At 38.7% G+C, this 25,299-nt stretch overlaps 1 protein-coding gene across 1 annotated transcript in view; it reads right to left on the bottom strand.

Moving 5' to 3' along the window:
- The window catches only part of MARCHF11 (membrane associated ring-CH-type finger 11), a 36,296-nt gene that overhangs the window by 5,868 nt on the left and 5,129 nt on the right, over positions 1-25,299 (bottom strand). The window contains exon 3 of the mRNA XM_055706480.1: positions 1,848-2,040. Within this exon, the coding sequence (XP_055562455.1) occupies positions 1,848-2,040 (193 nt within the window). The remainder of the gene's footprint in view (positions 1-1,847; positions 2,041-25,299) is intronic.

Raw genomic sequence — 25,299 nt, 5'->3', positions numbered from 1 at the left:
CCAAATATACTTAATTATAGTCAGTTTTACATAAAATTTTTCGTGTATTATTTATGATAGGACTATAAAATACACATTTATGTAATTACAGGCAAGTCAGTTTATCTTGTAGGTGAAGGCAGCTGCACATCTACTTTGCTTCTGCATGGTGCCAGTGAGGCTAGAAGCTCCAGAGCCATGAGAGGTACAAGTTAGTTCAGTAGTTTCCAGTCCAGGGGTGGCTTGAGACTGGCTGGTTTGAAAAGCAGCTACAGAACTGCATGTACTAACCTACTGAAGACTCGCCTTCCAATAGTTTACTTCTTTAGATAAATACACTAATATTTCTGATCACCCATAGCCATTCTCTACTGATCTTGAGATTAATTTGGTTTAGAGGTTTTAAGTCAAACACATGAAAAGAAATGGAAATAGTTTGAATAACTGCTTATACCAACTAGTTGATGCACAGAAAAGTAATTTTTTTACAGTTGCAAACTTTGTGAAAAGAACAGAATTCTGTATAAATTAAATATTTAGAATGCCTGAAGCACATTTTTTCTTCATTCAGTGTTTTTTTAAACAAAAGCAAAAACCTCAATATTGAGTGTTAAGCTGAAAAAAGTGGCGTTCAGGAATCAGCATGTAAGAGGACATGTAGCTGAGCCCTTTTTTTGTTTAAAAGCTGAGCACTTGTCATGAGTATTAGAGACCTAATTTCTGTTCATTTTTTTGTCTGAGAAGATTTGGGTTCACAGAAGAAAGCCTGTGTTCTCAAATATCCCAGAGTGGACTTCTTTCAGAAAAATAAACAGAACTGCTGATCCAGCTGAAATATAAATACTTTTACAGTAATGAGATGGCTTGAACAAAAGATGATATGGCTCTATGATCAAAGCAAAAGCCTTGATATTAGGAATCACTCTGTTTCTTTGCACCTTATTGAGTAAATTTCAGCACTGTCCTTCTGAATTCCCATATTTGAGACTGGGATAACATCAACATTGATCACTTAGAAATCTCAAAACAAATACCAGATAGCATTTGACTTCTGGATTTTCTTGGAATTGCAATTCTAAGAATGTGGTTTAATGTTTACTGCAATTATTAAACTTTTTGTGCAAATAAACAGCTATTATAACAATCAATTCAAGATTGTTTCATCAAATACGAAATTGATTTCTATTTACATCTGGGTCTAGTATATTTTCAGCAATTTCAAAACTGGTCAAAATAGCTTTGCAGTAAAATGTGTTTTCTTTTATAAGATTTCAGCTAGAGTTAAATGACTTGAGAATTTTTAATAGTAAAGTAAGTTACTATAGTTAGCACTATTAGAGTGTTTCGTAACTGTTTATGACGTACAAAGCGCTCATGCCTGTCTTCTCCATTCTTCTCTACTAGTAGCACAGTGACCTATATAAGTCTGTGCAACTCAATTTTGGATATGTAGTTTGAAGACATCGTCAAGGGTTTCTTCTGTGCTTCATGATGGTACAACCTAATGCAAAGTAGCATCAGTAAAAGATTTGACATGTAATTTTACTGATTATTTTAATAATGTCTTTTTCATCTGTTTAACTTCCTGAATTTTGCTAGCCATCTGTTTTTTCAAGAAATTGAAATTGATTCTGTTCTCACCACTAAGATCTCAGAGAGACACTTTGATTAATCTGAGAGTAAAGCTTCTTTGGTTCTTTTCTCTTTGCAGTATTTGTAACACTGTGAAAAGCAGTATTTGCCAAAGGTATCAGCTGAGAACAAATCTGTAAAGAACTGGAGTGATCAATTAGAGTGACCAATTAGAAAAATAGATATAGTCACAGTCTTAAACCACAGTCTGTGCTGTTTAAAGATTTTGAGCTTACCTATGCATACTAGATCCATAAAACCATACATTCCATAGCAGATTTGAAAAAGGATGTCCTTTCTTTGCCATACTGCATAAGGGCTGAAGGCTGACCATAGAAGCCAAGTCACACTTGCTACTAAGAACAGAGATCCTAGGATTACAGCAACCATCTGCACTTTCTCAACCAGTGTTATAGTAATGCTTTGCCACTAAAAGAGAAACAAAGTTGCATAAGATAAAAATGTTATTGTCTGCGATTGTACATTCAACTCCACTTTTTTCCTGAAATCAGAAATTATTTTAATATTTATACATCATAGGTCTTTACTAATATCCTTGATACTGACATTTTATATAACTTTTTTCCTATTTCGTTTTTATTTAAAGTGAAACTAACAGTTGCTTCCCCATCCCCTCCAGTGTCATTATCATCACCATCTAGCTGTGAACTTCACAAGAGTTAATAGCTTCATTTCTGTTTTGAATACATAGGCAAAAAAAAGATTTAGTCTTAGGAACCGTACTCAGCCTTTCATATTCATGGGCTAATGAACAGAATCAAAAAAATGTTGGGAAGACAATCTTAAGCATGTTTTAAGTTAGTGTGACAAGTTGAAAGTGACAACTTTCCTTTCCATCGCACCCCCCTAAAGTTTGAAGCCATTTTCCATTTTCCTGCTGCTCATCAGAGGAGTTCCAGACATACCAAAGGAGTTAGCTTTCTCTGCATAAACCACTGTTAACAGTACCAAAAGACACCTAGTGTGGAAGCAACCTGAAGATTCAGGGAGATAGGTAGCATGAATATTTCTTTTCAGTGCACCCCAGTTACGCCCGCCTTTCCAGGGAAGGCTTTATCCTCCATATTTAACATGACTCAGATTTATGGTGTGACAAGATTTAAATATAAAAGACTATGCTTACTGAATTCTGTCAAGATAAGAATAGAAATAAAATTCTCTTAAAACAGTCACAAAAGCAAAACACAACTTAGGGAAAGAAGCATTCTAGATTACCTTTAACATATATGGTCTTTCTTGGCCATAATTGTCTAAATTAGCTTGGCAGATTCCCCGCTTTAGCCCCAGCACCTATTCCAGGCCTAGTATGCAGACTTTGTAGATTGTCATCTTTCCTGTTCCTAATTTTGAACATACCTACACACTTCTACAGTTGCAATAGCAAGCAGGTGGAGAAAGCTACTGTAGTAAGGGCTTTATTACCTCTTCTCCCGTCTGGCAATAATTTTTCCTTTTTCCTGTTTATGAAAGCCTTCTCTTTTTACCAGCAGTTGGGTACCCAGTACTGTATGATCAAAAGATGATAGAATAATTCAGGTTGCAAAGGGCTGTGGGAGGGTTTTAGTTCCACTTGCTGCTCCAAATGGGGTTAATGATGAGATCAGATCAGGTTTGCTCAGGGCTGCATTCGGTAACACCTTGAAAACCTACAAGCATTGAGACTACTCAGCATCTTCGGGCAGCCTGTTCTACTTCCTGACTGCCCTCAGGTCAAAAAATGTTTTCCTTAAAGATTATTTTTTCCTATATCCAGTCTGATACTCTTTTGTTCCAAGCTTACACACCCTTTCTTCCATCAATAACCACTGTGAAGAGCCTGGGTGAGCAATGAGGTCCTCTGCCTCTTTCTTCTTTCAGCTTTCCCATTAACTTTTCTACTGTTGCCTCATTTGAGATCTGGTACTGCATGCCCTCTCTTGTGGCAGCCTTCTGAAGATAACAGTACAAAAAGATAGCTGTATAACAATCTGTAAACTGTAAAAAAATATTGAAATACTATCCTTTTATAATGAACTTATTAAACTCCTGCTGGCTATTTCATAGAATTTTAGAGTTTGGAATAGGGCTATTCATATTGACTTATACCTTTTTTTATGGTAAATCAACTATGGATACTCATTTGCTTTGAATTGTTTTTTATAAGATCAAGGAAGATCACTAACAAGTGATGCATGGTGGAATGGTGTGAGCTTCGCATGACTCAGACATTACTTGTACACAGAATTTAAATGTCAAGACTGAAATTCATAGAATTCTCTTTAGACTCTATAGAGCTATGTTCAACAAAATCATTTTTCATTTCTCAGCTGAAGACACATAGTGTGACTTGGCAGAAAACTGTCAAAAATACTATTGGTTACGTATCTCTTTCTATCTTCTTTCAGTATCAGTGTGAGACAGACCTTTCATACATTTTTTTAGAATGCTTGAAATCAAAATACATTTAGATGAAATAAAGTTTTAACTGTCACAAAATATTAAACTGTTGAATTCATGGAAGAAGCTGGCAATAAATTGAAAAGACTGTTATACCACTGAAATAAAAAAAAAGAGCTTTCACAGTGCAACTTCAGCAATGCAGAAGTTCCTAAACTCACTTCAGCTTATTTTGATTTTCTTTTTCTTTTTCTTTTTTTTTTTTTTTTTTACATTTAGATTGCTCATAATTATTCTGCAAAGATAGTACTGAACAAAAGGAAAAGTAGTCTGAAAATTTGGGATAAGTAATGTAATATCCAGTCTAGATCTAAAGCCCATCCCTTATCCTGGTGTTGTCTGACATCCAATTTCCATTCCTGTCTCCCACTCCAAACCTGAATCAACCACTCCTACCACCTTTTTCCATCTCATGAAGGCTTTTTTTTTAATTTCCCAAACTTTCTTTCTAGAAAAGCTTGACCTTGAAAAGTCCTAAGAAACGTAGATATGATCCTCACCTCTTCCTAGCATTTTCTCAAGAATCTATTCTAGTTATTTTCCTATTCTCCTGATCAGATGAATTGTCTGTCAAGAATGCAAGCAATTGAATCTCTCAACCTCAATAAATTCGGTAATCCCAAAGATTCAGTATATTAGCATGCTACCAGCCAGGAAGGGGAGCCACCCCAAATATTGAGAAAATGCACAAGCGTTCCCACAGGTTGTAGTTCCTAACACCTTTACCTTTAAAAAGCAAAGAACAGCTACGAAACAAGACAAACAAAACAAAAAAAAATTAAAAAATAAAACAACCAAGAACCCCAGGTTGGCTATTTTCTTCTATTACTCATCCACTTTGGCCTTGTGGTATTCACTGGCTTTCTTCTACAACAGAAACTATATTCCCCCACCCTCCTCAATATGCACTTCACAACAAGGCTTGTGGAGAGGAACTGGTGTTGTGGTCACAATGTTTTCTTCTACCTGAAGTCTTACCCACAACATAGTTAATATGTGTGCGTATACACTCCGAGAGGCACCCAGGAGCAGGATACTCTTTTCCTGAGCAAGATTCTTTTTATAGGATCAAAAGCCAGTTAAATTTTATTTCATTTCCCATAATCATTTACCTTATTGTATGCCCTGTTACATGTTGTTAAAATCATTTCACCTTTTAATGTCAAATTAACAGCTTACAATAGAGGTCACAAAAAATAATGTAGTAAAAATAATTCAGTGATAGTTAATGTTAAAAATTGCATTTAGAATTTAACAGACTGAATTATTTAACATTCTGAATCGAATGTTCTCATTATTAGTGTGTCGTAATTTAAAGCCATTATTTGCACAGAAGTGTTTCTCATTTTCTTCATATAACTTGTCTCACAACTCTTAACTGCTCATCATTATAAATTATATTGTGACTTTATAATCTTTGTCATTTGCTGACTATACATTCCATAATCGGTAACAGCTATTCTAGCTAAGTATTTTGCCAAGTTAGAAAAGATCTGTACAGCCTTTTAGTGTCAGCTTCTGTAAAGTACATGTCCATAGAATATAAATATTATAAGAAAGATTATAATTTTTGCTTAAAAACTAGAAATGGAAAGAAAATGTTAAATATTTTTTTATCTAGATAACTATAATAATACCATAAGTAATTTTTTCAATGAAAGATTCATTAAAACAATACTCATTTAAATGTCTATGAAATAGGATCCTACTTCATATTCCTTCCCAACATATCTGCAGTGTTATGATGTACTATGCCATCTCTGTTCCCCATGAGAAGAACACATTTTACTTTAATATACAATGATGATGAAATCTTCCTTTGAAAATGGTGCATTCATAAATAAAAAATAATTAATGCTTCTGATTTTAATGCAATATGGCCTGTCCCTTGAAAACTTCCTACACTTTTACTTCTACTGACACTTCATTATGTTTGGCTCTTTTAATCTTTTATTTACCACTGGTCTTCCTTTCATTAACCATTTAAGAGTCTATACATTAATGGTACACTATAGTTCTAATGCTGACTCCAGAAACATTGCTCCTCTTCTCTTCTAAGGGCTCTATCAAGCAGAAATACTGCATAATTTCTTATTTTTTGAGGTTGAGACTTCCAGAAGTTGAAAGAAACACATTGCTTTGATGGACTACTTGTTAAAGAATAAAGTTAACACAGTTATATGCATGTCCTTATTGACATAAAGATGAATATACTAATCAGAGATCTATGATCTTTGAGATAAATCAATATTAACTTGGTTTTTTTCAGTAGTGCCTTGTAAAAACCCACTGGTTATTGTAAAATACATGGCAGAACAGTGATCTAAAAAGTACTGAGATTGTGCATGTGCTTAGACTATGTTACATGAAAAATGTCTGCAATGAAACTGCAGGTTCTCCTATATGCTCATAAAGAACGTACGAAATTTCCTTAGAGATCTCCAAATGTGTACCAGCTTCAATTGTCCCAGTTTTTAATCCACCAAAATTCCTTATACCAAAGAGCTGCTGGCAGTTACCCCACTCTGTTCTCTCAGAAACACAGCTTATTATGGACGCTGCTGACTGAAGCCTCTCATTCCCTCTAGTCATTCTGGAATGTGTATTTTATTTAAAAGTAATGACAAATAATTGGCACTAACCTATTATAACACAATATGATTAACCTCATGACATATCAATTACATCAAAAAGTTTTTTGTTAGATTGCTCTAATTGCTCTGATTGCTAGAATCAGACAGCTCTGACGAGAAAAATTTCTTTCCTACTGTCATTCATTATGCATAATAGGATCTGCAATCTGTGTGTGAATAAAACTCTTACAACAGCAAAACAACACAACAAACCACATCTGAAATACCCTCTTCTTACTTTATCATGTTAGCAGTCTAGCTCATTAGATATTTACGTTTTCTAACATGTTTTGCAGTAAGCACACATTGACTACATGATTTAATATGCAGTGATATTGTTAACTTATTGACGAGCCTGGATAGAAAATGCATACTTTTGAGTGCACTCAGACACACAAACATTTGAAATGTCATTTTTGGCTATAAGCTTCTATTTTTATGTCTTTTATTTTGTCTTTTTTTTTTTTTTTTTTTTAATCAGTGCCATAAAAATTGCAGCTCACCATTAAGGCTTACCTATTTTGATAAATTATTAACACATACAGTGCCTGTAGTCATAATGCCTATTATCTTTTCACGTACCAGAAAGCTCACCAATACAGAAAGTTTGGCTTGTACGTGACTTCTCAGTCTGCTTGGAAGGCTGTATCAATATTTCACTTGGGACATTCTGAAACCGTAACATTTACTGTGCGGGTACTGTCCATCCATGCACCACACAAGCAATTTAGTTGATATAGTTCATGGAAGTGTTGGCTCACGTCACGTGTATGACTGAGTAGAACTTGTACACCTGCAGTGGATGCATCTTGGATTTCTCAGTGCCCAGAAACCTGAGCATCCCGAGCAACGTACAAAATCTTTGCATTCTATTACATTCACCTTTCAAAATCTTACTATTAAGCAGAATAGGTTAACACTTGATCTTATGATTTTTTAAATGATACTAGAATCAAGATCTTAGGCCACAAGCAGACCTGTGATGAAAACTGTGTTAGTCTTACATAATTTTTTCTCCGAGAAATTATTAGTAGTTATCTTTTGGTGCAGGCCAAAAAAAATAAAAGGAACGAGGCAAGACTGCAGGGCTGTGTGATGAGCTGATGTCGCTGGCCAGACAGAGCCCTGGTGGGAACATGCAGCCGCCCCGGTGCAGGCTGTGCCCTGCTCTTGCACCAGCACCGGCCGAGCACAGCCGTGGGAGGTGCGACAGAGCTCCGGAAGGGGGGGGTAATTTGAGGAGCATCTCGGGGGGAGAGAGAGATAATCTACTGGAATGGCACCCTGCCTTCCCTGAGGCAAGCCCAACAGGCAGACAGGACAAATAACATGGAGTCACCCCTATGCTCTCTGTCTGGCTGGACATGTGTGGAGGAACGAAGGCGTGTTAATTAACATTGATAAAATACAGCTGTGGGCTGGCTTCAGGGCCGGCGGGGTGGATGATGTGGATGATGTGCAGCTGTGGCTGGTTCCTGCTAAGTGGTTAAATAGCTCTAAGGGGTAGGGAAGAGGTGTAGTCAGTGGAGAGAGACCTGGAAGAAACAGAGGGAGGAGAGAGGGTGCCCTGGATGTAGGAGAGACAAGGAGAAGGATGCAGCAGAGGCAAGAAGCAGATGGACTGGCCTGAAGAGTAGGAAGAGATAACACAGTAGGTGAACCTTTGAAACCTTGTGGGGGATTGGTGGCCGTGCCAGGGCAAGGTGTTGGAGCTACTTATTGATGTTAACCTGGTATGGGTGGTAAAAGTCTTGTTGCAGCTTGAGTTTTGAGAGTGCTGTGACAGACATGGTGACTGAAGGAGTAGGGGGCAATGATGACAGGTTCCAGTGCAGCAGGTGTGTCCCCTTTGTGACTGCCCCATGTGCCCGGGCATAACAGTTATGAGGGTCTGCAAGGGGAACCCAGAAATAATGACACCAATGGTTCACCTAGTGTGGAAGTGTTGCAGAGGCCAAATCAGCCTATGCCCTGTGTCAAAACTGCTTCCTTAACGGAAAAAAGATGGGTCATTGCCACAGTAGACCAAAGCCGCCACTTAGGCAAGTCTGCTGCCTCCCTGGGACTCGGGATGAACATATGGAGAGATGGCTTCCTGCCCTCGTACAGCCATCAGATTATTACCCGTTGTTGAGTTCTCAGATAGGTAGTAATGAAGTTGCAACAAGATGTCTGAGGGTAATCAAGAGAGGCTTCAGGGCCCTGGCACAACTGGTTAAGGGATCAGGAGCACACACAGTGTTCTCCTGGATCCTACTAGTTACAGGGAATGTTGAGGGAAGAAACGGCAAGAGCCAGCACATCAACATCTGGCTCTGAGCCTGGTGTCACCAGCAGAATTTGGGGTTTTTTGATCCTGGATCTGTTTACACGACAGCAGGCCTGCTGGCAACAGATGGGATATGCCTATCCCAAAGCAGGAAAAGGATCTTTGTGCAGGAGTTAGCAGGGCTCATTGAAAGAACTTTAAACTAGATTTGAAGGGGGAAAGGGATAAAACCAGGCACACTGGAGATAAGCCTGGAAGCGGCGCATCAATGTTTGAGGGACAATGTGCTAGTGAGGTCCTTCAGTGGAGGTAGGGAATGGAGGTCCATGCAGGTGCAAAGATGCAAGTGTTAGAAACCACAAAAGCATCTGAGAATGGTCGTGTAGGAATTAGGGCTTTTCCCCCCAAAAAAGATGGCAGGATCAACAGTCTAATTGAAGTGCATCTACACCAATGCACACAGCGTGGGCAACAAACAGGAGGAGCTGGAAGCCATTGTGCAGCAGGAAGACTATGATACAGTTGTCATCATGAAAACATGGTAGGATGGCTCACAGGAATGGAGCGCTGGCTATAAATTATTCAGAAGGGATAGGCAAGGAAGAAGAGGTTGTGGGGTAGCCATGTATGTTGGGGAGTGTTTTGATTGTCTAGAGCTTAATGTTGGTAATGATAGCATTGAATGTTTATGGGTAAGAATGAGGGGAAAGCCAACAAGGCCGATATCCTGGCGGGAGTCTGTTATAGACCACCGAGCCACAATGAAGCAGACAAAACATTCTATAAGTAACTGGGAGAAATCTCACAATTGCTAGCCCTTGTTCTCATGGGGGACTTCAACCTACCAGATGTCTGCTGGAAATACAACAGAAAGGTAACAGCCTAGGAAGTTCCTGGAGCATGTGGAAGACAGCTTTCTGACACAGCTGGTCAGTGAGCCAGCCAGGGAAGGCACCTACTGGACCTGTTTGTGAACAGAGAAAGACTTGTGGGTGATGTGATGGTTGGAGGCTATCTTGGGCACAGAAATCAAGAATTGGTAAAAGTCTTCAGTTCTTGGAGAAGTAAGGAGGGGGGTCAGCAGAACTGCCACCTTGTTCTTCCAGAGGGCAGACTTTGGCCTATTTAGGAAACTGGTTGAGAGAGACCCTTGGGAGGCAGTCCTAAGGGCAAAGGTATCCGGGAAGGTTGGATATTCTTCAAGAAAGAAATCTTAAAAGTGCAGGAGCAAGCCATCCCCCTGTGCCGAAGGATGAGCCGGCAGGGAAGAAGACTGGCCTGGCTGAACAGAGAACTTTGGCTGGAACTCAGGAAAAAAAGGAGAGTTTATGACCTTTGGCAGAAGGGGCAGGCCGCTGAGGAGAGCTACAAGGGTGTCGTGGGGTTATGCAGGCAGAAAATGAGCAGGGCCAAAGCCCAGCTAGAATTTAATCTGGCTACTTCTCTAAAAGACAATAAAAAATGTTTCTACATTTGTAATAGCAACAAAAGGAGGGCTAAGGAGAATCTCCATCTTTTATTTGATGTGTGGGGAAACATAGTGAAAAAGGATGAGCAAAAGGCTGAGGTACTTAATGCTTTCTTTGCCTCAGTCTTTAATAGTAAGACCAGTTGTTCTTGGGGTACCCAGCCCTCCGAGCTGGAAGATGGGGATGGGGAGCAGCATGAAGTTATCACAATCCAAGTGGAAATGGTTAGCAAACTGCTACACCATTTAGACCCAAGTTTATGGGGCCAGATGGGATCCACCCAAGGGTACTGAGGGAGCTGGCAGAAGTGCTCACTGAGCCACTTTCAATCATCTGTCAGCAGTTTCGGCTAACTGGGGAGGTCCCAGAAGACTAGAGCTTAGCCAGTGTGATGCCCATGTACAAAAAGGGCAGGAAGAAGGATCCGGGGAACTACAGGCCTGTCAGTCTGACCTTGGTGCTGGGTGAGGTTATGGAGCAGATCGTATTTGGCAACATCACTTAGCACATGCAGAATAACCAGGTGATCAGACCCAGCTGGTATGGGTTTATGAAAGGCAGGACCTGCTTTACTAATCGGCTCTACTATGACAAGATGATCCACTTAGTGGATGAGGGAAAGGCTGTGGAAGCTGTCTACCTGGACCTTAGTAAAGCCTTTGACACCAACTCCCACAGCATTCTCCTGGAGAAACTGGCTGCTCATAGTTTGCATGGGTGCACTCTTTGCTCAGTAAAAAACTGGCTGGACAGCTGAGCCCAAAGAGTGGTGGTGAAAGGGGTTAAATCCAGTTGGCAGCTGGTAACAAGTGGTGTTCTCCAGGGCTCAGTGCTAGGACCAATTTTATATTTGTTTATATACATATGTTTAATATCTTTATCAATGATCTGGAAGAAGGGATCGAGTGCACCCTCAGTAAGTTGCAGATGACACCATGCTGAGCAGCAGTGTTGATCTGCTTGTTGGTAGGAAGGCTCTGCAGAGGGGACTGGATGGGCTGCATTGATGGGCCAAGGCCAATTGTATGAGGCTCAACATGGAGAAGTGCCGGGTCCTGCCCTTGGGTCACAACAGCCCCATGCAATGTGACAGGCCTGGGGCAGAGCGGCTGGAAAGCTGCCTGGGGGAAAAGGCCCTGGGGGTGCTGGCTGATGGCTGGGTGGACATGAGCCAGCAGTGCTCAGGTGGCCAAGAAGGCCAACAGCACCCTGGCTTGTATCAGAGACAGTGTGGCCAGCAGGACAAGGGAAGGGATTATCCCCTGTACTCGGCACTGGTGAGGCTGCACCTCCAATGCAGTGGTCAGTGTTGGGCCCCTCACTGCAAGAGGGACATAGAGGTGCGGGAGCGTGTCCAGAGACGGGCAACGGGGCTGGGGAAGGGTCTGGAGCACAAGTCTTGTGAGGAGTGTCTGAGGGAACTGGGGTTGTTCAGCCAGGAGAAAGAGGCTGAGAGGAGACCTTATCACCCTCCATGACTACCTGAACTACATACTGGGGCTGTAGTGAGGTGGGTGTTGGTCTCATCTCCCAAGTAACAAGTGATAGGACAAGAACAAATGGCCTCAAATTGTGCCAGGGGAGGTTTAGTTTGGATATTAGGAAAAAATTCTTCATCGGAAGGGTTGTTAAGCATTGGAACAGGCTGCCCAGGGAAGTGGTTGAGTCACCATCCCTAAAAGTATTTAAAAGATACATAGATGTGGCACTTATGGACATGGCTTAGTGGTGGACTTGGCAGTGGTAGGTTAACAGTTGCACTCAATGATCTTAAAGGTCAACCTAAACAATTCTATGATTCTATAATTTTCACTCTTTTAGAGACAGAACATGGGTATTTAGTTTTAACAGTAGATGGAGGTGAACTTCCTCTCCACATTGAGGCATTCAGAGTTTCTAGAAACATCAACTCCTGATGATTTAAAATAAGTATATTAATCCTGTGTGTTAACCCTCGGGTCTATCAGAATAAGGATTGTAATTCTATCCAGTGTCAAAAGAAAGGCTGGCCCTTTACTAATGAGCATACTTAAATCAGGCATCATTCCACAGTCACTAATATAATACTCTCAACACCCAAAAGCATATGAAACCTGTCAAATGTCCTATCTGCACAAAGTAGTATTTTTTCTACTTCCTGATTTCTGCTTTTCATTAAGAATTGCCTGAATTCACCAGGATCAAATTCTGCCCAAAATACATATCACAAAATAATTAATACTTATGGTGTGTTATAGAGATGTATATGTGAGAAATATGTAAGGTTAAAGTGAACTGTTTTCAACTAAGCTTTTGACTCGTATGAGACTCTAACCAACTAAGTTTAGCTTAATGGCTTAAGTTTGTCAGTATTTTGAACGTTCCATGGACATGTTTATATTTGGGAAAGCCAGTGAATGAAAACTACCACTCTATGAGAATAAATACTATTCCTACTGTAAAGCAGGTACTGTTCAATTTCTACTGCAGCTTCAGTGGAAATACTGAGTTTCATTGCAACCTAGCTGTACTCTTGACAGCATTATCTTGAAATTAAATATGAATGAATGGAGGAAATGAAAGCCTGCCATGGTTGTTGCATTCTCTGCAACTTAAAGATGACCTGCAAAATTAAACTGAAAACAGCTCAAGCATAGACTGTCATGTTATGGATAGGTCTGCATTGCTGGAAGAACACTGAGAAAAAACAACTATTCATGCTAATTACTCAGAGGAAGTATCTCAGCAAGATTATAAATCAGCTGTGTGAAGGACATATTAACAATTTTCATGCCACTTAGTCATTTAGGAGGGTTAACCATGTTGTGCCTATACAACTCCGTACTTCTCTTTGGACAGAAACAGATGGTATCAGAAAGGATTCTGGAGTTCCTTTTTCCTTCCCTCCCGGGAAAGGAGCTGTTAGCTAAATTCTAGCTGAAACTTTTGAATACTTTTAACTAAAAAAAAGATTCTGAGCATGAGGATAAGTTTGTGCAGCTCATGATATTAATGCATTCACTAAAGATGTGTAAAAAAAAAAAAAAAAAATTGCTCGGCATGGAGGGACAGAACTAACCTCTTCTAAAAAAAATGCCCTGGCCACCAGTCAGTATGTAGAGTGATCATCTGTTCTTGATCATTCCTGATGATGTCTTCTTGTCAACCTCATTGAAAGTATTTAAGTACTAATTCCAGTTCATTTACTGAAACTCACATTTCATCTGCTAACTGGATTTCCTGAAAGTGCAGGCTATTCGTTCTCTGTCTTTTTGACTCTATGAATAATTAAATAATTTTTACAACCCATACAAGAGGAAGCACTGGTACTTTAGAGACCCTGACTCAAACCCATTGTTCAACTGAGTTCAAGCAAGGTTTTAAACTTCATCTCTAAAGATACTATTTTAATAACTGAGATTTATGTGGTATTCGGGATATTCAATAGTGGAAATCCTTCCAAGTAATTTATTGGAACACTTCCAGTTCCCATACAATACATAGATGTTCACTGAACCGAAGACAAAGCAAATGAAATTGATTATTCACATCACCTCCACAGGGATGAGTAGGGAGATTTTAGTATAGTGCAAAGCATCAGGAACAACCTCTGACTCTGGCCTATTTCAGTGGGTTCTGGATGCTGAAAAATAGGCCATGGAAAGGCCTTTTCTGGAAAAGAACCATATAAACTATGTGAAGGTGGAAGAAATGCCATGCAGTTGGAATTTTATAGTTCAAAGTTCCCAGTTCACTGAGACTGAAAGAAAGCTCTTCTCAAGCATTTAAGTAATGTAAAAGGAGTAGAAAACGCTAAGTATGAATGTGTTTTTCCAACCACAAATTGATGGTTAGATGATGGAGCCAAAGAATGTAGATGTACGAACAAATTCAATTGGATAAGGAGAGTTAAGAAGTTGTAAAGCATCAATTACCAACATTTTGTTTAAAGTACACAGTACTTACTGCTTTCCACTATCTGCTTCTAGGCAGTCTATGAAACCAAAGACATGAAATTCAAGTAGTGTATCACCATCTCTTGTCACTGGATTCCCCTGCATCCTGCGGCAACAATATTCACAGCTGAGAATCGGGGAGATCACAACAATTCTGGCACAAAATAACTCTGTACCCCTGGTTAGGCACAGGATCTGAAGAAGTGCCTTCACTGTCTGGTCTTCTTATTGCTATACGGCAATGATGTGTTTCAGCAGTGAAGGGTACAACCTCACCAGAAAACAACTGAGTACAAATACTGGCCTCTGACCTTTTTGGCCCTGAACAAAAAATAATTCACAGAATGGGATCAGAATTTTCATTTGAAGATCTCGAAGATGCACAACATGGGGGAAGAGACAATTCTGATTTCATGAGCTGCTTTGTAAGATACAAAACAAAGGAAACCAGACTTGGGGGGGCAAGAAAAAGACTAAAGAAACATATCCTGAGTTCAGAGGTAAGGTTGCTGCCTTGTCTAATCCCTAAGCAAGATTATGTGTATCTTGGGTGAAGGTTACAAGGCAGGATGATAATGTATTAAAGGCAGGATACCAATGTGTTATTTACTAGCATGTAATTACGAAGACAACAATCCTGGGTTCTGGCTTGTACATATTCTGGCAGAGCCTGCTCTAAAAGTCAATTAGAATGTAATTAATTATATTAGTGAATCAATTAAATTGATTCTGTAATCAATTAAATTAGCAATAAATCTTCACTTGAAGACAATGTAGTCGTAATTATAAAATTTTAGACTGTGCAATTGAATATGTTAAATACATACTGCTTGAAAATTTGGCCCAATAGAAACTTTAACTTATTTATTGTAATTGTTTTATACATTTCATATTATGTATAATTAAAACTTCATATAAAAAGATGCATGATACATTATATTAATTCTTATAAGTGTATGTTTACTACAGTCAGCAATAATAATTAAGTTATTAATTTAAAAATCTAAACAGCAAAATTTTAAAAGTAATTTGCCTTAGTTTTCTCAGGTACTGCTACATAATCACTAAACTACAGACTTTATAAAAACTACAGAGTAGTAGGTACTGCTGTTTGAATGAGTAATCAATTTTTTTCTAATAGTTTGGGGTAGCCATGATTTTGATCACCCAGTTACTTGTAAGACTCCATTTTTAAGATCTGGAAACATCTAAAATGTAGTGTTTAATTACAGCAACTAATTTAGATACTAAGTATCATCAAATATGATAGTTCTATCTGTAAAAAAAGAAAATAGTTGCCTTTATAGTCTACGCAACACCAGAAACGCTATTTTTCTATCTAATCATATCATGACTATGTCTGAAATCCCTTGGAGTAATTACATTAAATAGCACAATATGCTTTTGAACACTGAAAATACCTAGCTTTCTGACTTATGTTGTGCATCGGAATTCATAGTACTGCAAGAAGCAATGGTTAGAATATCAAAAACTGCAGTATTTATTAATTGTGTTTGAAAACCCCTGAACTATAAATTGTTCTTGGCTTAATGGTGCTTATATGACTTACACATAACCAGTGTACCATCTCTTGCAGTACAAATGCAGACATAAAAATAAAAATACCCCCAGTTTCTCTCAAATATAAGAATCACTTGAGAGAATGAAAGATATATATGTGCTGTCCATATGGAAAACATGCTTATCAAAGAACCACTTACTCTTCTGCAAATTGTTGTTCAAGTTTATGTCTATAAACACAGTCACTTTTTCTTGACTCGCGACTATTGTGTTGTATGTATGTTGGAGGTATTGGTATAGTCATATTATGTATGACGGAGGTATTGGTCTTTTCAGAACAGCAGCTCTCAGATTGCTCTGTCCTACAGTCAGCACTATTTCTGGATTCCTTAACAATATTAACAATAACACTTGAGCTCTGATGGAATTATTCAGGGCACTCTTGGAAAAACATCTTCATAGCCGTATAGGATATAAGCCCTGAAACAAGTTTTTATCCACTTGGAAAAATTTTTGCACATAGACCATGCCCTTTTTGACCTCTCTGAAATGGACAGAAACAGGCAAGTAGATCTTCAAATGGCCCTGGTTCTGCCATTGTAGTAAGACAAAAATTTATTGATATCCAAAGTTTGTAAGCACCTCATCCTTACAACGATGATGCCTAATGAAAAAAGCAGGGAAGGTTTCTCCACTTCAGATGGAATTCTCACTCACTCACTAGACTCTGAGAAACATCAAGACTGTAAGATGAGAAAACGCAGGGCATCTAAGACTGGTGAGTGCGGACAGAGAGAATGCAACATGTCTCAGCACTGTGAAATAACTAGTATAAGATCTCATAGCTCAAAGCACGCGAAGAGATAACTGGCTCAGATATGGGAAGGGGAGGACCTAATACTCTTCTCCAGGTAGGTTTGCCCAGTCAGACTTGGCTGACTGTTAATAACTTACCCAGAATCCAGCTCTGAAGTAGAGAATATTGTCAATGGCTCAATATCCAAAAAAATTATATGGAAAAAAAAATCAGGAAAATGGCCAGTATTCTGACACCAACAACAGACAACTTTTGCCGTGCTGTAGTGAAAAGAACCCTTTCTGCTGTATTGGCCTTAACTCATATTGGATCGTAAGGGAGAGATCAAAGGAAGGAATCATCATTTCTCCAGTCAGGGAACTGGGAATGAGTGGGCAGCCTCAGTGCTGAAGGAGAAAGGTTGGTATTTTTGGTGACTGTGAAAACAAGCGTCAGCAACTTTCCAATAGAAGAACAGCTTTTAGAATGCCACTTTTGGATGCCTGCTCATGGTCCACCTAAGTGAAACAGCTCAGGCTCTCAGCCAACACGTTAACTAAGTCCAGTGGTGGAATTCTCCAGCAGGCAGCTAAGCAGCTGCTATTCTGGACACACAACACCCTGCAGAAATGCTGAGTGCCACAGACTGACTGAGCAGTTGGATAGCGGCCTTCTAGCACATACAGAAATTTTCAGAAAGTCCTTTGTTTTATTAATAAAAATAATCATGAGATGCAAATTAATCACCCCTTCAGAGCAATGCAAATTCCAAAATTAATCTGAGTTTGTAAATGAAGTCATTTAACTACATAAAGTAATTTTCTTTTTCATATCATAAAACATTCTACGAAACCTTCTTTCTCCTAAGAGGACCTACAGGAAAGATGGGGAGGGAGTCTTTATCAGGGAGTGTAGTGAGAGGATGAGGTTTAATGGTTTTCAACCAAAAGAGGGTAGATTTAAATTAGATATGAGGAAGAAATTATTTACTGTGAGGGTGGTGAGGCACCAGAACAGGTTGCCCAGAGAAGCTGTGGCTGCCCCATCCCTGGAAGTGTTCAGGCCAGGCTGGACGGGGCTTTGAGCAACTTCATCTAGTGGAAGGTGTCCCTGCCCATGGCAGCGGGGGATGGAACTAGATGATCTTTAAGAAGTCCCCTTCCAACCCAAACCATCCTATGATTTTATGATTCCCTTAAAGTGAATTGAATTAAGCCTTGATTACCAGAAGAAAAAAGAAAAAAAAAGAAAAAGACAGTGTAACTCCTCCTGAAGCAGGTCTCTATCCCAAGAATCTTCCTGACTTCTGTCACAATACTGGAAAAGGAGTGGTCAGTATAGTTACTGGGGGGAGTAGAGAAATAGTGAGAAATTTAATGTCATAACTAAGGGTCACATCCTTAAGAATTCATATATCAGAAGCAGCAATGGTTCAGTACTTAGATAACCCGGCCAATTCATCAGCAGAGTTAAGAAAAGATGGAAAGGAAGGAGAGAGTGACGCTGGGACAAAGGCATGGCTTCTTAGTCACACTTGAGATATGCAGGGTCCAAGAGGGCATATGACTGTGGAAATACTAGGTGATTTTTAAGTAAACAGACTTGAAGCCTGTACCTCTGGACCCAAATGAGGAAGAAAGGAACCTTTAAGGTTATCATGAGGACCTGATGCATGACAGTTGTACCATGAAGAAAAGGATTCACTTGTGTCACGTGATAAATACCAAGACATCACAGAGTAACTTTAAACTACTGAAACTACTTTCTCTTCTGAAATAGGCTAGGCTAGAAGACTGAAGTGGCTAGGTTCACAACGATTGTATCAGTGACATATCTACAAAAGCCTGAGGGAAAGGCCCAGAGGAAAAAGAAGTTTCTCAAATCCCCACAGCCATAAACTCTCCCCCATGAACGCACAGCAGCTTTTCCACAAATTTCTATACATTCAATTACATGGTAACAATATTGACTGTCAGTGGAGAAACTCTGAAGCAGGTACATTTCCCTAGAATACTCATCAATTTCATGTATTTTCTAGATCTTTTATGCAAGGCTATAGGAAGGAAAGGGCAGACTGAAGCAGAAGATTTTGAAATCCCGAAGATGCATTTGATGATCTTCTCCTTATCATCCACTGAGCAGTAGACGATACAAAGACCTTTCCCTGAAGTTTGACAGATATCAGAAGGCATCAGTAATTAATCAAACTTCTATTTGGTGCAAGCACCCAGAAAGCAATGAGATGATACGCAATACTCTGTAAATGCTACTGGAGGAGAAAGTGACCCTCTTCATAAAGTCTCAGCAGAATTTAAAGTTATCATTGTACATTTAAATACAGGCAAATTGTCCTTTTGGGAAGGTGACGCTGAATGGAGCTTCTGATGATTCTCGTGGTCGCTAAAGAAGGAATTTATGTGGAGGACAGTGTTGCAAGTGCAGGAAAAGGCTGGAAGCGTAAGACTCTTATATTCTATTCATATTATTCCGATATGAAACAGTGAGCTCACATCAGTGTTATGCTGATTCTTTCAAGCAGCTCTGAAATTGAGATGCAGAATTTAGTCATCCAAGGAGGAACACAATGTGCTGGGAGTAACCACAAGTTATAGTAGATTGTAAATTGCAGATTGCTTAGATAATAGCAATGAGAGATACATAAAGCATTCCATTAAGAAGTAGACTGTCTGTCTGTTCTTGCCTGGTGAGCACAGGGAGCTTCCTTAATATGAAAGGAGAGAAGGCATACTGAAGTTTATTCTTATTTCCTACAGATACTGTTTCCTGGATGCCAATTTTATGGAATTTGCCTTTTTAAATATCCTTTTAGCACTTGGAATACTCTTCCAGCATTAGCAAAATAGCTAAATACACATGAAGCTACCAAGTATTTCATCTTGATGGTAAGGTTCATGACTTTCTGAAACTACTAGGAATTATTTTTTTATTATATCTGTTCTTTGGGCATAAAAGACATGAGAAATGAGCCCTAGCTTTAGCTCAGGAAATAGCCTCCATCCAGTAATATACTTTATTTGGGTATCAATATGATGTATTCCTGTGCTGGAAATTTGCTTATCACAGAAATGGCAAAATTCAAGACTGCCCTGGAGGGAAGGCACTGCTAGAAAAATATGCAAAAACATGGGGGGTGGGGGTGGGGGGGGTGGGGTGTGGAGCACGGTGGGCAGAATAATAAGGAGAAAGGAAACAGCATGTGGCTAAAACTGGAATAGTCATTCTCCATCAGCTTTACTGAAATGTAAACAAAAGAAGCAGGAAAAAGAAATGTAGAAATAAAGAAAATAAAAGGGAAAGATGAAATAGTTTAAAACGAAAAGCAAAGAACCCTATGGAAAAAGTCATGCAGGCAAAACTCACAATGAGAGTGCTCTGACTCAGACAAATACTTCAAAAGAACTGAGGTCAAATTGTTCTTTCGCTGTTGCACTGCTGGCATGAAAGGAGGAAGGGGCTGCCCTCTGCACATTGCTGAAGCAGTAAGAAAGACTTCACTGAATACTAAATATCCAATTTGAATCTATATATGGGACAAACATTTTAAAAAAATCGAAGTGCAATAGGTGTAAAAGCTGTCTCCCCAGTTGAACACTTTAAGAAAGAAGTATGTTAGCACAACTGTCAGTCATTCAGATGAAGCACTGAAGTCCAATGCAAACTGACCAACATTCAAACCCAAGAAGCATTAAAAGGAAGTTTCAAAATGAATTTAATAAAACTTTCTTTGACAAATTTCAGTTGTGGAAAAGACTACAGTGGCGCTTCACAGTTGACGTAGCATGACTGGTAGAGAAGTCAGGAGGTTATGACAGTACTTGGAGCTCAGGGCCGGCTACTTACATTGTCAAATAAGCATGAGCTAAGGAATCATAGACAAGAGGTATAAAAGCAGTACACTAGCATTTATTAACAAGTTTTCATATTAATAGAAGCAGCATGCTGGAACAACCAGTGCTTGATTACAAAGTTTTTCACTAGTCTCTGTTGATAGGAATTAAAGACCTGAATAATCAGGATTTTGGACATAAGACGAAAAGACAAAAATTTGCATCTGAAAAACTCACAAATCATTCATCACTAAATAAATCTCATCAATTTTAGGCTAGAAGATCAAGTTGTTGGTAAAGTATCCAATCAAACAGACAAAAAAATTACAAAACCCAGGAACTCAAAGGTTCCTCAAAGCAGGTCCCTTAAGATATCTTAAGCCTTGCATTTTTACTTAGATAGCCTAAGCATTTAAAATGGCAGTAACTATGTATATGTAGCAATCTTGATTCCCATTCACACTGCCCTTTACTTTTGGATGTATTTTTCTAATGGCATCTGCTGTACATACATTGTTTATCCTTATAATTCCAGTAATAACTGCTACTCAAGATATTTTGAAAACCTACTCCAAATAACAGCCTGGCACCATGTTTCATGCTAGTCATTTTGCTCCATGAAAACCTTAGGTGCAAAGGAATCCAACTTAATCCACTATTTAATACACCAAGTTAATGACACTTTTAAAATCTATATCTATATACCTTACTACCAGATCAGGATGACACTTGTAATTAAAACTTTATTTCCAAGTACAGTTCACACTTTAGAATGTGCTAACTGTTGTTTCACACTGTTCAAGCAGTCAAACTGCCCTGAGCACAACTTAGGCATTCCACAGGTTAAAACAAGAAACAATTGCTTTTTTAATAAGCTATGGGAAGTAAAAGAATAACATAAGAGGGGCAGGCATCCACATACCTTCAAAACAGGCTCTGTTTTTGTGTAGGTATTTGATTACCTTAGTATATACTTTAGAAGTCCAAAGAACTGCCTAAGTGAAAGTAAGAGAACTAGTTTAAAATCACTGTACATGTTAGTACAAAATTGTTCTCTATGCCATAATCACCATTTCTTTGCCTAATTATTTTAGTGGTAATCCCCTATCTTAAATAGGCAGATGTGAGCACCGGAGTGGCTTGCCTATCTCCCTGCATGCTATAGCTGATGCTCTGACAAAAATAACAGATTTCCTGAGTTCTATCAGTTGAGATGCCATTTTTGACCAAATGTTCCACCTAGCAAAGTGTGAACACACAGAGAATCAGGAAAGCGGATCTCAGGTGTTTGCTGGTGGCACTCCAACCATTGTCGCAAAATCCCAGATATTAACTACACCTTCTAGATCACTGTTTCCATCTTGGTCCCTTCCAACCAGCAAGAAAGCCTAAGTTTTGCCAGACAATATTAAAATCCCAACTAGACTAGAAATATCTAAGTTTCTTAACTGAATCATAGGTTTCAAACAGTTGGTTTCCAAGTTTGGGCAGTTCTGACCTAAATCTTCGCCCCCTTCATCACTCTCCGTTCTTTCATATAGGACTCTAATACAAAATCGGTCCCCTCTTTCAAGCTTCTATTTTCTGTGCACTTAATCCCTTTCTACTTCATCTTTCCAGTTTCAATTCTTGACTCTCTTTATAATCTCCCATGTTCCTTCCTGATGGCTTCAACTCCTATGTTGATGACTGCTGTGACCCCTCAGATGAATATAATCTCTCTTTATCAGACTTACAATTATGCTTCAGTGTTCATAGTCAACAAATGGCTGTTCATTGTTTTGACTAGCTTTTCACCTAGGTCTGTATCTAGCCTTTTGTTATTAGCTCTTCTTTATCCCTACTAAACTCTCACTGTGGTATGACTTTGACAGAATCAGTTCATTTATTCACATATGACTCTTCATTATTTCATGACTTTCAGATCATTGGTTGGTACTGATGATTCTTCCATCCCATTCCCTCTTACTAGTCATTAGTTAGCAATTCTCTCCATCCTTCTAAAGAGTCTACAGTCTTGTTCCTCCTTTCCACTGTGATGTTCATCTTGCACTCTTTCAGCTCCGTATGCTACCAGCCAGATATTTTGGCCCTAGGATGCCAGTAGTACACCAGTGGCCTGCTCACTTGCTCCGTGACAAATTTGTTCTCTCACTTGAATGGCTAACCAAATTTATTTCTCAAGCTTAACTGACTTTTGTCTCCACATCTCTTTGTTGCCTTTATTTTTCAACTGACTATTCCATTTATCTGAGTCTCTCTGTGTGTTAATTACAAGAAAACAAAGATAACATCATGCAACATGAAATTCATCATCCCCTTAGCATTTTCTCTCTGATGCCTTCCATTTTTGCATTTCTGTCCTTTCCAGCAGTAATGAATTTTTTACTGTCCTCTCTTCTTCTATATTCTCTCTACCTTACACCAGTGACATAATTTTGTCCTTACTCCTGATCCACCTGCTTACCCCAACTCTCTTTTTCAGTCTCTCATTTACCTTGAGATTTTTCCCAGAAAGTACACTGGAAATATATTTTGCCTTTCCCACCACAGAAAAAATCCACAACTTTGACACCACTGGCCCCTTCAACAGCCCTGCTATCCTTTTGCTTCTAGACTCATCAAGCACGCTACTTAGAACTGATCGTGATCACGAGCATCTACCTAGTGCATGTTACTGAAACTACTCAGAGTGCATCAAACTGAAAGGTCTATCTAGTCTAGTAACTCCTCCCTAGAAGTGGCCAAAGTAGGTGCTTAGGAAAAAAAAAAAAGTGTGAGTACAGCTACTGTATCTATGCTAATGACTGACAAATCTACTTTTCTGTTTCAGACTTCTCTCTCCTTTCAAAACTAAAACATTTGTCTGCTTCTGACACCTTTTGTACAGATCTTACCGTACATTTAAGTTCATTAAAATCTCTAAGATTTTGATGCCCCAGCCTTCCTCAAGCAGTACAGATTCATCCTCCAATTTATGAATCTGTCATGTAACCCAGGAATTAAATGTACATATCTATTTGAATCGGCCTGTTCACAGTATTTCTAGAACTTGCATGTGCTTTCCATGTAGCATATCTAAGACTATTCATACATTAAAAATTAATTTCTCATCCTCGCTTTCATCTTATGTTTCAGTTACTGTAACACAGCTTTTAAGCTCATGACAAATGTAATTTTCTCAGCAACCACAAGACTGCTTCAAATACAATTTTTTTTAGTCTCCTACTTTGACCATGTTACTGCCCTTCTTTCTCTGCTATGCTGGATCCTCTCTTCCCCATCACATCAAATAAAAAATATTTGACTTGATTGTTTAAGTCCTTCCAGGCTTTTCATGCCATATTAATTACCTTCTAATGACTAGTCAGATAATGAATCTCATTTCTGTTCAGTTCACGATACCTATCTCAGCCAAGTGGTTTATTTTCTAATAGCCCTTCCATACAGCCTCCACACTCAAAGGGTGTCTGCAAAGCTTCATTCTTTTCTTTTCAAGAGGCACCTTAAAACTCATGTCATTTGAGATGCCAAAAACTCAATGATAGTTAAAAATCGTTAGTGTACAGACACCGCTGGTTTTACATATCCCCATAGACTTGTCCCTTACCCCTTGTTCAAACTTCTTTGTAAATGGTCCAAGACTGGGACAATCCTTTTTGTTCTTTGTGTACATTGACATATTGAACAGCACAATGTATTCTCCTGATCTTCATTACAGGCAATTTAACAGCAGCAACATTAGTAGATTGTTGTTTAGTACATAGTGTGGTTTAAAAAGCACAATTAGAGATTTGAGCCTTCTCCCTTTCCCCTTCTTAGTTATGCCTACAAAGAGTAAATGCATTCATCCAACTGAGCAGAGTCATTAGCAATTTACTAAACATTCATTATGCATATTTGCTGGACACTGGCCTCCATACTGAAGTATCTGAAGAACTTGACTTTTGCACTTTTAAATATAACATGCATGTACGTACACGCAGTCTGCTATAGTCTGGCTCATGCTTATCTAATTGATGCTATTGAGATTACTCACATGAGTGAGGGCTACTTACATTAACAAGAGTTGAAAAATTGAACCTGTAATTCATGAAAACTGTTAGCAAGAGTAATTTTTATGCTGAACATGTCACATGTTAGTAATCGCAATTTGGGCCACTGAAAACCACTGAACTCATGAGCCACATTCCATCTCCAGTAACTACATATTTGCTTAAATAATACTAAGTACAACCTTAATTTACTGTCTACATTAAGAAATCAGACTTGATAATTAAGAATTTACTTTTTAAAATAACTGCTCTGTGATTTTCCTGATGTCAGATAAGGTGTTGAATTGCTACACAATTAGCTCTTAAATTAGCACACCAATCTACTGTATCACTTTTGGAATGGGTCCAGTTCATCTAGAGTACCAGAATATAATGTTTCAGTGAACAGAAGCACAGGATATATTAAACATCTAACAGAATACTATTTTATGACAGACTACAGTAACAGTCTGGAAAAGGCTTTTCTCTAAATATCTTTATTGTTCACCTTTATAGAAATGATCGGGTTTAGCACCAAAGTCTATTTTCTCAGCCTTTGTATGACTATATTCCACTTTAAACAGTATTTTCAAATCTTACAAGAGAATTTACATTCTTTCATATACATTCATGCTTAACTGCAAGCCTACTGAACTAATTTGCTAACAGCTTAATAATTAAAAAGCAGCAATAAAGCAATCTGTTTACATTTCCTTTAGGAAGGAA

This window comes from Falco cherrug, chromosome 3 (assembly GCF_023634085.1).
Source record: "Falco cherrug isolate bFalChe1 chromosome 3, bFalChe1.pri, whole genome shotgun sequence".
Lineage (NCBI taxonomy): Eukaryota > Metazoa > Chordata > Aves > Falconiformes > Falconidae > Falco > Falco cherrug.
Note: the sequence above shows the minus strand (reverse complement) of the source record. Positions and strands in the feature narration are given on the sequence as shown.